General features: G+C 33.2%; 1 protein-coding gene across 2 annotated transcripts in view; it reads right to left on the bottom strand.

Annotated features, from left to right (window-relative positions):
- LIMK1 (LIM domain kinase 1) overlaps positions 1-13886 on the bottom strand; it is a 43544-nt gene extending 29658 nt beyond the window's left edge. The window contains exons 1-10 of one of the 2 annotated variants that reach the window (XM_089708997.1): positions 13775-13886; positions 7656-7746; positions 7239-7353; positions 6387-6517; positions 5716-5829; positions 3521-3607; positions 1845-1974; positions 1196-1479; positions 550-661; positions 87-212 (exon numbers count right to left, since the gene is read on the bottom strand). In XM_089708997.1, the coding sequence (XP_089565123.1) occupies positions 87-212; positions 550-661; positions 1196-1479; positions 1845-1974; positions 3521-3607; positions 5716-5829; positions 6387-6517; positions 7239-7353; positions 7656-7746; positions 13775-13796 (1212 nt within the window). In that variant the 5' untranslated portion in view covers positions 13797-13886. The remainder of the gene's footprint in view (positions 1-86; positions 213-549; positions 662-1195; positions 1480-1844; positions 1975-3520; positions 3608-5715; positions 5830-6386; positions 6518-7238; positions 7354-7655; positions 7747-13774) is intronic. The other variant, XM_089708999.1, reaches the window with a different exon arrangement.
- Positions 13887-14382: the final 496 nt, after the last annotated feature.

The following is a 14382-nucleotide window of genomic DNA, read 5'->3' as shown; positions in this document are numbered from 1 at the left end:
GAACATAGGCTACCTTTTATTGCGAAATATGTACCACGGGCGAAGCCGGGGCGGACCGCTAGTTTAAAGATATAAATAAACAATACCTTCAAGAAGTTCCTCTGAGCCTCTTCATCGACTCGGTACAGCTGTTTCAGCACCATCACCTCGTTAGTGGCTCGATGCGTCACTTTGTACACGTGCCCGAAAAAACCTGTGCCTAATAGTTCACCCTAGAAAAATAAAACGTTTTAAGCATTTTTTTTTAAATATTACCAAAAGAAACCATGCCATGACATAACACTTCCTTAATTGCAACATATTTTTGCCACCGACCTTTGTTTTTATTTGCTTGTTTTAAGTGACCATATAGACATTTGATAAGTCATTTGTTTTTCATAAGTGCGAAAAATTTATAGGCATAAGTTGAGGTTAAAGTTATCAGTCAAGTTTTTTAGTCTATGAATTTATACCCCAAAAATCAACAGCATAAAAATTTCAAAATTATAACAAATAACAAAAACTCGGAAAAGTTATGCTATTACGAATTAGACCAAACATATTAGTTACCTGTAATAAATCAGAAGCTCTGAACACCTTCTGTCCGGGCGCCGGCTCAGCCCGGAACGACCTCGCTCGGCTCAGATCACATAACACACCACTTGATTCTTCCCCATCCACACTACAATTAAGATTTTCTTCTATATATATCGACTGGCCGGTTGGCTTGGTTGGTAGTGGCCCTGCCTTCCAAGCCAGATGTCGTGGGTTCGATTCCCAACCGGGGTAAATATTTGTGTGATGAACATAGATGTTTGCTCTGTGTCTGGGTGTTAATTATCTATATAAGTATTTATTTAAAAATTATATATGTACCTATGTTTATCAGCCATCTGGTTTCCATAACACAAGCGAAAGCTGGGATGGATGGATGGATGGGATCAGATTGTGTTTTAATATAAAAAAATTAAATATAAGAATTTACAAAGTTGTATATATTTATTTTATAGTTGTGTAGTGATAAACTTTTGTAACTTTTCAGAACGGATAGAGATCGAAAAGAATTACCGTTGAAATCTTTATTGGCTGCAAGATACATTGTGTAGTAGACTGTAGTTCAAATTTGTTATAGTATTAGATATAACCACTCACCTCACCAATCTTAGTGCATTCTATCATTAAATAGTTACCCTAAGAAAAACGAAACAACACTTACACATCAAGCAACTTCGACATACTGCTACTCCTCTCCTTGTCCCCAAGCAACGGCGAAGCGGGTGTCTGCCTCCTCTTTATAACCCGTACCTTCCCCCCCTCCTCCCCTTTCCTTTTAAACAATCTCTCCTTTTTAACTCCCTCCTCTTCTGCCTTTTTGGGCACTTTAGTATCTTCCTTTATTTTCCTTTCTACTGGTGATTTGTCGTGTTTATGTTTGTCATCGTTTGGTGTACTGATGCCGCGTTTTGCGTTTATTGTGTCCGGATTGTGTTCTATTGTAAGCTATAAAATATATACTTACATGAATATTTCATTTGTTGAACACGAGAACACTTAATTCGTTTTTGTAGAATTTAAGTACTTATCGATTTTAACTTACATTGCTATTACATGAGCCAATAAATACGTTCATAAAATAATATAGTGCACAATACTGAAAACCATATTGTATTGATTGATAAAAATTTGTTAGTACGTACATTATATTCCATTTTTTTTTAGAGAATATATCATTGCATAATAGTTAAGTCATAAAGGGAGAGAGACATATAACGAATTAACATTATATCAGTGTAATATGTAGATTAAGTAAAATACTGCTTATACTTTTTTGAAAACAATATTATTTTCAAAAGTAAATATGTTACCTGTATAACATCAGGCCTAGCCAGCACCCGCTCTATTTCAGCCAAAGGCCTGTTCCTCACGGGTGACCCGTTTACTTCTAGCACACGGTCACCAATATGCAATGTGAGCATACCACAGCTTGAGTCTATCCTGTATGCGGAAGAAAGATATTTTTTTGGGGTGGCTGTTTAAAAATATGTAAAATGGCTGGTTTCACAGCTTCTGTTAAGTTAATGCGGCAGGTAGAATAGAAAAAAATTATATGAAAATTGTAAATATAATATGTACGTCATAGTTTTAGATAGACAAAAAGTAGACCTTGAAGAGCTTTTCAGAGATATGGTCAACCAGTGAAACCAACCTTTGATGATAAAAATACAAGTAATGATTCGTTTTGAACCTTTGAGATTCGAATCTAATTTTATTTCGGTGTTTTATTCAATTTCGATGTCGATAAGGTAGTGTCTAGTAGGCCATAAGGATTTTGGTATTTATAAATAATTTAAGTTAATACAGGCCTTAAAATTAAAGAAAACGAATCATTTCTTGCCAATGGTAATTGATAACATACTAAGAATTAAAAAAAAAACATGCGAAGTGCAATAAGTTTTGATTTCAACACACTACATAAAAATAAAAACCAAAGCACAAACATACATATACATTGTTCAAATAATAGTAACACAAGTAAAGCCGTATCAGGTACTAACATGAAAGAAGTAGCTTTTACATATAGTATAGAGCAGGCCACACACTACACCGAAAAGACACACTACCACAAAAAAAAATACAGCACCATGTTACAAATTACACAATACAATCTCACGTACCTATATAACGTCGTATCGCTTCGAAGGGTACTCAATACGAAGCAAACGTCCCATTATACATTTATGCATACATCTATGGCACTATGTTAGCTTTGTACCCTATATCACGTGACGAAAGGTACCCTATATGGATCATGCATTCAATGATACATTTATACATACACCTATGGTATTATGTTAACTTTGAACACTATATCACGTAACGAAAGGTACCCTAGATGAACCACTCGTCAAACTATATTGTTCAATTATAAATACACCTATAACACTATTATGTACCCTTCATCACGTGACGAAATGTACCCTATATGGACCATGCATCAAATTATACATTTATACATACAACTATGGCACTGTATTAATTTTGTACCCCATATCACATGATATGAATCATGCATTCAATGATACATTTATACATACACCTATGGTATTATGTTAACTTTGTACCCTATAGGGTATATATATGTATCGTGATATATCACGTGACGAAAGGTACCTAATATGAATGATGCGTGGAATTATACATTTATAAATACATCTATGGCACTGTTAACGTTGTACCCTAAAATAATAACGTAATGACATTTCATTTGCATCCATGTCTGCTTTTGTTTCTTTTTATTTTTCATTGGTACCGACAAAACAGGTTACGAGTCTAATCTTTTCTTGGTTCAAATTAAATGTAATTTACTAACGATTTGTACGAATTAGAACTGTATGTTGGTAAGTAATAAACATTTTTTACATTTGCTTTTGTCACGTGACGAAAGGTACCCTATGCGTCAAATTATACATAAACCATATCATATCAACCAAGCGTCAAACTACACAGCCCAAGCACATATACCCTGAAACCACACATATACCTATGGCACGTGAGATGCACGCACGCCTGCAGCGCGGCGCGGAGTAAAGATCGCACGAGTGCGGACAGCTTGCCCGCGCAACGCTCGCTGCGAACGTTGTTGTTAATGTTTTATGTTACATCGGTAGTTTTAATGTTTTTTGCGTGGGGAATTTATTATTTTAATATGGATTTTAAAGTGTAAATTACTAAGAAAGTTTTAAGGACATTTTTACAACTTCTTTATTATGAAAAGCAAGAGAAAATACAAATGTAAGTCAAGTATTAAATAGGAATTCATTGACTTTTTCAATAAGTCGTAAAAACTGTCCCCAGGGCTTTTTACTCTCAAGGAATTTTTAATTCGTATTATTGTATTTTTTCATAGTTTGAAAATTTAAAACATCGCACTGGATTGAATACGCATTTTTTTTAATTTAATTTTACCGATGTAACATAAAGTGGTTAAAATGTACATGATCGTTAAAAATATTATAGATTACAGTGAGATTGCAGTTGTCAGAGATTTTGGTATTTTATTAGATAAAATGGTATAATTTATGATAACTTTTGGCTTTTAAAATATATTACCCATAAGACAATTGCAATCTTTACGTGGGTGATAATTAGTAGTTACGCATTAATTTTTTTTTGTCTAGCACATTAATAAACCCTTTATTACTGCACTGAGCGGACATAAACTAGTCTGCCTGCGATTTCACTCGCCCAGTAAAAGTATTTGACTGATACATTTATTTGTACAATAAAAAATACTAGCTTACCGCCCGCGACTTCGCCCGCTTTGTCTAAAACCTAATAAATTATATACTAAAACCTTCCTCTTGAATCACTTTATCTATTAAAAAAAACCGCATCAAAATCCGTTGCGTAGTTTTAAAGATTTAAGCATACAAAGGGACATAGGGAAATAGGGACAGAGAAAGCGACTTTGTTTTATACTATGTAGTGATAACTGATAAGTAACATCTTGTACCGTACAAATCCTAAAAATATGCACAAAAGTACCCAGGTATTTAAAACAGCGTATATATTTCAATATGATATTAGACAAAGTTTCACAACTTCTAGATATGTTCCAGTTAGCTTATCTGACAATAAACAATGAATTATGTATTAAAGTATGCGACAAAAAGTGTTAAATAGGCTATGTGTGACTTTATTAGCAAGTGGTGAATCGGCCCTTAAATAAACTTTAACTATAGTTTTAGTGACACTAAGCCACTATAGTCCTTTCAACCTAAGATGATTTCTGTGACACATCATCATATGTCACAGGATACATCATATGTGAAAAGGACTATAAGCAATATAAAAAGTCCATATAGGTAGTTATTTATGTGTTATTCACTTTTATATAACGCCAATAATTGTTAACACAAATTCACACTCTTACATAATTGATGTTTTCTTCATAACACAAGCTGTAGAGAAAATAATTTCAAGTGAACACAACTATACACAACACTGATATACGGCGTAAAACTGTGTTTTTGATTTCATTTTTAATATAATTAGGTTATACTAATGCATCACACCTCTATTAAGGTAATACTAATGACTTTTTAATTAATTTATGTTTGTGGAATGTGTGCCTATCTATTTCTTGTAATATTAAAAATATAAAATTACTTTTTTAAGAAATGTTTGAAACAACTGCCGTCTGCCTGTGCCTTTATTATGGTAACACTATAAAAATAACACATAAGACATAGTGTACAATACAAAAGTGTAAAATGTGTGTATATACATTACGTAGGGTAGTGTGATAATATCTACATGTGTACACGTGTGTAAAAATGTGTAGTACGTATACTCACTGCGCAAACGAGCGCCTTGTTGAGTACGTATTTTTTGGGTGTATCTACTTGTGTAATATAATAGTGTAAATTATAGTGTGTTCGTATAATGGTGAAAATCGAATTGTGTGTACATTTAAATAATTAGACTAATTTGCTTTCTCTTTTATTTTAATATTTGCACACCCAATGTGTAGAATGTATTAGCCACATAATATTGTAATTAATACATCTGTTATTTGTAACTACATTCTTGCAAATAAATATAATTTGAATTTGTACTCGTGTGCATGTATAGCCGCCATGTATGTATTGTGTATCTCAGTGCATATATGTACACCAATGTGTGTCTGTGTGCGTGTATGTACATGTGTATATATGTATGTGCGTATATACTCACTGGGCAATAGAAAGCGCGCCACGTGTAGAGGCGAGACGCAGTGCTCGCGCCGGGAGTCGAACCACGCGGATCGCGTGTCTCTCGGTACTCACACAGCAAGTGTAGCACGCACCACTATGTAAAAATGTATGTTTGTTTTTACACTTATAGAAGAGTATTAATATGGACGAGGGGATGAAAACTCAGAAATTATTGAAGTGAAACTTCTCTAGGCGCTTTGAGAGTAAAAATTGAAGGTCATGTCATGGCAATATCATCACGTCATGGAGTAAGGCGACAATTTTGGTATTTTTGAATATTGCCAAAAAAGTTTAATTTCAGACGCGCGTGCTCGGCACACACGCTATTTTTTAATTTAATTACTCCTTTTATAGCACTCAAATGGTAAGAAATAAGACAATTTTATAAAAATAAATTATTAAGAACAGCGTAAAATTCTATTTTGATTCGAGCGCAGGTGCAGCACGCACGCTTCGCTCGGCTCATGCGATTAAAATTATTTTGGTGTTCATTAACTTCCGGCATTTTACATTAATTAAACAATCAAACAAAAACATTTCCCAATAAAATTTCTACATAACCAAATGTTTTCCCAACGAAACACCCACCCAAACCATTCAGTAACTACAGTAATAAAAAAAAAACACAAAAAATGCGGGTACTCCACTAACCAGTACAAGTGCGATCTATCAAGTAACGCGTAAGTCGCGGTGTCGTCAATGTGCGCGCCGCACGCCTCGCACGCGAAGCACTCCGGGTGGAAGCGGTGCTCGCCCGCCGCCATCACCGGGCCAGTTATTATCTGTGACATATTTACATGTACATAAATAATAAAAAAGCAACTATGGAGTAAACTATGGAGTTTCTTGCCAGTTCTTCTCCATAGATACTGCTTTCCGAATCGATGGTAAATATTACAAAATGCCTTAACGATACAAAAGTGCTTCTAGAAGAAGTCTAATTGAATTTGAGTTTGAATAAATACTCAAGACAATTTTCACACACGGCACGATCTGATCCCATACTAAGCTTTCGCTTGTGTTTTGGAAACCAGATGGCTGATAAACATACATATATTATTTTAAATAAATACTTATACAATATACAGATAATTTACAACTAGAGCAAACATTTATGTTCATCACACAAATATTTGCTCCGGATGGGAAACGAACCCACGATCTCTGGCTTGGAAGGCAGGGTCATTACCAACTAAGCCAACTGGTCAGTCAAATAAGTTACACTACTAACTACTAGATATCAAAATCTTTCAAATACTAACAAAAAATGTGAATTTTTTAAAAGTCGGGTCCCCAAAGGGACACTTGATTTTGAAACTTTGTTGCCTAGTATTTTGACACAGCAGAATAAACTAATATATTTTCAAATTTAATGATTGTTCCAGATTTAGTTTTCCTTTATAATATCTATTTTAACAACTTATAGAACTATAAACATAAGATATATCTTTCTATTTTTCGAAGTAAATTATAAAGTGCGTTCTATGCGTAGGTATAACTGACCTCTGAACATTGCTGACAAATATCCCCAAATCGCGCCCAGTAATCTGCCTGGCAAAACAAAAGCCCGCCCTTCTCGAAGTACCACGTCGTCAGCTGAGCATCGCATACTGAGCACCTAGAAAATATAATGAAAAATTATATATTTTTCCGAGTAATAGTTTGTCACAAAACGCAGTAAAACTTTATGAGAGTACCAAGAGTACATACAGAACTTCTGATAACCCATATAACTATCTCATGAGGTAAACTACCCAGCCCAGCCTAGTACAGGATGCTCCCAACGCTTCTAATCGACAGAAATGTACCTAGGATTCATTGTTAGATAAGAAACATAGAAAAAAGAGACGAATGCATACAACAAGATTAAACGAAAATCACGACCACTTATTTCCAACAGTGTATCAAGAAATAACTGACCTAAAACAGTCTTTGTGCCAATCCTGCCCAAGCGCGGATACGTAGTCTTCATCTCCCAAATCATTTAAGCACCCGGCACAGCTGTGGCTTTCTGTAACAATAACATTTTAATAATTTTTTTATATCATCGTCGGCAAAAGTTTGTGGGGGCTTGATGGTGAAAGCTACAACCGCCTATGAATGCAGAGACTCTACAAATGGATTTCCTTTTTTAAAGGGGGATATCCCTAATAAAGAAAGGATTGATGAAAGGAACAAAAGTTGGTAACAGTAAGAAGAAGGGAACTGAATGATACACAGGATCATTCCCATACTACCATTTCACGGCCTTAAGCCTTTCATATGCTAGAGCTGGCAAAACCAGCTGGTGGTAAGTCTGAACAGCGTATACCAGCGCCCGCCAGAGGCATTACCTCTGTAAATGGATTGGAACTGGCCAGCTTATGGCAGAAAATATGACAGGAAAACATTAACTCTTATTCGGTAAATCCGAAACAAAAATAGCATATTATATTATAATGTTGATGAAACCAAGCCCAAATCCGACTCGCACTTGGTCTGTGTTTTTATTTATTAGATACCTACTGGGGAAAACCTTTACAAATATTATTTTACAAGTCACATGCTAATTATTTCGTTTTAAATGATAAAAATGCTTTGATTTAATCTGAGATTACCACTAATGATAAGTTCGGAAATCAAAGTAAATTATGTTTTATCTGTTAAAACATAATTAAGACGATTATATTGTTGTTTAAACAATACAGTGAAGGAAGTATACATATACATTTTTTCTTGAGGATGTAATTAATTAATTTAATATACAATATAAAATAATTAAAGATAATTTTATTACCGTTTTACATTTAAAATTATTCCCGAAGCAAGAATGGCATACCTACTATTGCATGTTTCCTACTTGAAAACTGATTCTCTTTCATAATCCGAACGTTATTTATTTCCTCAAAAAGATTCAAGATCCTCAAGAAGATATCAAGAAGATATCCTTTAGAAGTCGCAGAAAAAAAAACATAATTACTAATATTATAAATGTGAAAGTTTGAGGATGGATGGATATTTGTTACTCATTCATGCAAATACTACTGAACCGATAACAATGAAATTTATTATGTAGGTAGCTGAAGGCCCAGATAGGCTATCCCGGAGATCTCACCGGAACGGGAATTATTCGGGATTTTCTTTGAAAACGCGGGCGAAGCTGCGGGTGGAAATGTAGTAAAAAATATTCATACGACATAAATATAAATCCAGATACAAACAATAATACCAAGTATATATAAGATCAAGGCCATCGCTATTACACATATTCAAGAAACGCGCGTCGTACGTGTTGTATCTTCAAACGTTTTCCTAGAAACAAGTGGAAGAAACATGTTGACTGTAACGAATATGATGATGTTTTGTTAAATTGCGAACGATAACATCTAATGATATTACTGATTGCCCGTATACTGATAATAAAAGGCGCCGACAAAAAACCCCGTTTGATGATTCATTTTAATATAGAAACGATTTAGTGTTTCTAACCTACCTTACCTAAAATAACACCCATCTTGTCTTATAGAAGAATAGCTGTGCCCTGCGGTTTTACAAACATTGCTCCGCTCTTATTGGTCTTAGAGTGATGCTATATCGATAAATGGGCTATCTAACACCGAAAGAATTTTTCAAATCGGACCAGTAGTTCCTGAGATTAGCGCTTATTTAATTTCACTTGTAAGTGAACTATTAAAAATATTTATAATCTTCTTTATAAGAGCAATAACTTATCTAAATTCCACATAGAAACAGTTTACAATACGTACAATGCCAAAATTTTAAATCGAATGTCGGATTTAAGATTAAGCTCTTTTGCTATAAATCATACTGTAGCCAAGTCAGACAAGTTATAAATGCCATATTTTATGTAGGTACTAAAATTTGTACCATCCTTTACTCCACACTACACACGTATCAAACCTAATTAAGTCAATTATCGGATACACAACACACATTATAAGATACACGTAAACATTATAGATTGTCTTACAAATTATCAGACCTGTACAATTTAAAGTCCACATACACAACAAAAAAAAAACACCCTGTAGCAACAAGCAAGCAATTACCGATTAACATACCTTATCCACGATATCAATGTAACATTAAAACAATCACTAGTTGCACATAATATGCAGAGAGAATAACGTATTCTAACCATGCTGTGCTTGATACTAAATCTAGGTAATTGCTAGGTGCAACGTGCAAAGCGCATGTGCATAGCCCGGGATAAAATTCGCTCGTAGGCCCTTCTACCGGCTATCGGAAATATTAAACACTACCTTTACTTTAATAGAAAGGTTATAAAGTAATAATTAATTTTGAATACATGTACATATGCAATTTTTGAAACAAATAATATTAACCCATTGAGCCCCGAACGGCCCGATCGGGCCACGACACAATAGATTTTCTATTGTGTCTGTGATTCCGGGGCCTGATGGATAATAACATTTCCATCTCTATATTTTTATGGTTGCCTGGAAGAGATTGCTTTATGCAATAAGGCCGCCTATTTTGCATTTACCATATTCATGTTTTCATGTAAAATTATGTTTTTATTACTGGTATACTGTACAATAGGTGTCATAAATAAAATAAATCATAAATATTTTTTACAATTTAAAATATTAACAACATCAGAAAGCTTAGTCGATTGTCCAAAAAGTAGGAGGATATCTATAATATTCTTTCGTGTTTTTTTTTTGTTCATGTCATCGATAATTTTTAAAATTTTTTGAACATCCTGTGTTATGTATACCGAGATAAGTAATTTTTATCATTTCCGCGTTACTAAGCATAACATCGCATATCATTGCGATTCTCAGAAACTATAAATCGTTGGAAATTATTCAATTTGCATAGTAACAAATTTTTTATTATTATTGTAAGGTTGTAGAGCTGTGGTAATGTTTAGTTTTTGGAATTCCCTACTTTAAAAGGAAAAATATCGTAGTACAGTATTTATAATAAATTATTGAGCGACTAGTGACAATTATTTATTTCTTAGTTTAACTTAAATACCGGATGCGTAAAAAATTTTAAATTTTCCTTTAAATAAATAAAAAAATATTAATATTCATTAAAAAGTTTTAAAATAACTAAATCACATGTAACAATAACATCAATTCGATTATATTATAGGCACGCCGCGCCGCGGCCGCGCAGTACAGTCACGCACGAAAACTAAAAAAAAAAACCTCATAGTACCTAAACATTGGCGGGAAAATCCTGTATGAACCCATTCATGTACACACGGCAGAAAAGACTCGTCATGTTAAAGGATGTGCGTCATTTATTACGCAAATAAAATCGTTTGCTACATATCCTTCCAATGTCCTTTCTAATGCAGCGCATGCTTAGAAAAATATGCAACAAATACAATGTTTACATTTTTTTTCTTATTAATACGCTGTTATAAGCGTAATTTGTATGTAACCGACTCCTATATACTCGATTTTGATAGGCAGGTTTCATCCAAATTTTATACGCTTATCATTACGAGTTTTTTTTTAATTGTATTAATTGTTATTTTTGTTTTATGAACGGCCAGCTTTAATAATAAGTCACTCATTTTAGGTTTTTTCACTAGCAATATGTTGTTTTATTTCGCAGAAATATCGTTTATGAAGTGTAACAGAATAAAAAAGAATAAGGTATTGAATTTGGAATCTTGAAAGAGAAAGAAACTATAACTACATGTACATTAGTTTATGACTGACTCATTGTGAAACGGGATGAGATAATAAGAACCCTGGCGCCGATTTTCTGTAAGGGTGACCTAATTTTACAGAAACATTTTTGTTATATAGGTATATTTTATCAGAGACACAACTTTTTGCCCATATACAAGTTTTCATTACATTATTTATTATTCAATTCTATGTAATTTTTTTTAACTATTTCCTCCCTTATAAGCTTATAATTTTTACATTATAGCTTATTTCGTTTAGGAATTAATAGTGATAGTGAAAATCCACCTTACTAATATTATAAAATGTGAAAGTTTGTGAGCATGGATGGATGGATGTTTTTCTTTCATGCAAATATTACTGAACCGTTTACATTGAAATTTGGTATGTAGGTAGCTGAAGACCCAGAACAAGTCATAGGCTACTCTTTATACCGGAATTCCCCAGGAACGGGAACTATGAGGGTTTTTCTCATAAATCGAGTATATCATATATCAAAACCGGCCATTCCATACTATGGGGACACCCTTTGGGCTTTGATATTTAAGTTTTAGTATTTGTCGTTATAGCGGCAACAGAAATACAGCCTGGAGACAGAAAGGCAGACAACAAAGTCCCATTTTATCCTTTCAGTGTGGAACCCTAAAAATCGTATTAGCGCACATTCATTGTGATAAGGATTATAAATATAAAACATACCAAACAATGATATTATTTATGTATTTATTAATTACTAGAGGTCCGCCCCGGCTTCGCCCGTGGTACATATTTCGCAATAAAAGGTAGCCTATGTCCTTTCTCGGGTATCAAGATACCAAATTACATACCAAATTACATGCAAATTGGTTCAGTAGTTTAGGCGTGATTGAGTACCAGACAGACAGACAGAGTTACTTTCGTATTTATAATATTAGTATGGATAGCTTGTCTCATAAGTAACTATGTGATTAATCTAATATAGCCATAAATTGCAATCATCCCATTATATGTATAAGGAATCTATAGTCATTGTGTAATACAAACCACATGTTTTTATTTACATTTTCTTTAGGGATTACTGTCGATTGTATATTAATAGATCAATCAAGAAAAATGTAATATTTGTGACACCTTAAATAAATTGGAAGAAAGTTTATTTAACCTCAGGTATAAAAATTTAATAAAGAATAGAATTAGAAAAAAATATACTATATAAAAATGAATACAGTAGTAGAAGAACAAAGTGCATGCAGCGGAACATAGAAACTCTCTTTTATTATTTAAAACTAGCGGTCCGCCCCGGCTTCACCCGTGGTACATATTTACGTTTTCTCTAGATAAGAACCATCCTCATACTTCAAGGAATATAATAAAAAAAATAATTATCGAAATTGGTTCAGCCATTCACACGTGATGCCGTGACAGAGATAATATTTGATAGACTTGATATAGAGATAATACAAATTTTTAAATATCTGCAAAGTTAAATAGACATTTTCAGATATTATAAGTATTAAATTTTTGAAATATAGATCATACTTAATACGCATAATCAAGATACAGAAGCAAAACATTATGAATGAATTTAAAAACAGTAATTATCTTGTTTTGCATTATTAAAGTATATATTATCAACCTTGATCTTAACATTTTCCTGTTCAAATCAATCAATCTTAATCTTAATCTTAATCTTATCTTTCTTAATACTATTATAAAGGCGAAAGTTTGTAAGGATGTATGGATGTATGGATGTATGGATGTATGGATGTTTGTTACTCTTTCACGTAAAAACTACTGAACCGATTACAATGAAATTTAGCACACATATAGAGGGTAACTTGGATTAACACATAGGATAGGTTTTATCCCGGAAATCCCACGGGAACGGGAACTATGCGGGTTTTCCTTTGAAAACGCGGGCGAAGCCGCGGGCGGAAATCTAGTAATTATATAATATGAGAATTATCATTATTGCTTACTATTCCATATCTAAAATCTGATATGTATGAATATTGCAAAAAAAAAACGAAAAACCTTCAAGTAGGAACAAATTTTAAAATTCAAGCTTTTTAAATAAAGGAACATTTTTAATTTTAAACATTATTCTAATAAGAATCTACGTAAAGTTTTTCGATAGAATCTACGTAAAGTTTTTCGATAGAATGGAATCATTTGCAGATTTACTTGTGCGAAGGCACGGAAATATATCTCATTTAAATTCAATAAATTTTATATCCTTTTGATTACTAAGCCACAACAAAAGATAATTTAAACGCAAAACAAGAATCGCCCACACAAGCCCAATGTCACGATACAAAACATTTGATTATTTCCAAACGGAGTTGTCTAAGGTCAAAAATAGTTCATGGATATTTTGAAAACACTCACCTTTTGTATCAGAACCCTCCATGGCATTGCTGGAATATATTTTTCATAAAAAAATAAATGGAAAAGCACTTAAATCGCACGCTAAAGGTCCATAATTCCTACGATTGACGTGAATGACTAATAAGCATAGACAATACAGTAGTGAGATATTGACATCTGTCAAATGTTTGTCAGATCACTTTTTCAATATCTGGATACTAGATTCTCGCTTAGCTTTACTCTATGGTAAACTTTTAATATTCAGGTTATTATTTTTGAAACTAGCGGTCCGCCCCGGCTACTCCTGTGGTACATTCTGCGTTTTCTCTCCATTAGAACTATCCTCGTACTTCAAGGCATATAAAAAAGAATTAACGAAATCGGTTCAGCCGTTCTCTAGTTTTGCGCTTATTTACATTACATTTGGTGATTCATTTTTATTATAATATAGAATAGATTTGAATTTTATTACTTGACATTATGCAAGCAGAAATGCTCATATTTTCAAATACGATTTTAGTAGTTTTTTCGTAACCTCTAGTTTAAAAATTGTAATGAGTTAAAAGACAATCGTTTTTTTTGGATAAGGTGGCAATGAAAAATATTGATAAAATTTTGCCAGCTAAAAA

The sequence above is a fragment of the Colias philodice genome, chromosome 21 (assembly GCF_061535455.1).
Source record: "Colias philodice isolate Cphi_HAF_F1 chromosome 21, ilColPhil1 Martin Lab GWU primary, whole genome shotgun sequence".
Lineage (NCBI taxonomy): Eukaryota > Metazoa > Arthropoda > Insecta > Lepidoptera > Pieridae > Colias > Colias philodice.
The sequence above is the reverse complement of the archived record's forward strand: the minus strand, read 5'-3'. Positions and strand labels throughout refer to the sequence as shown.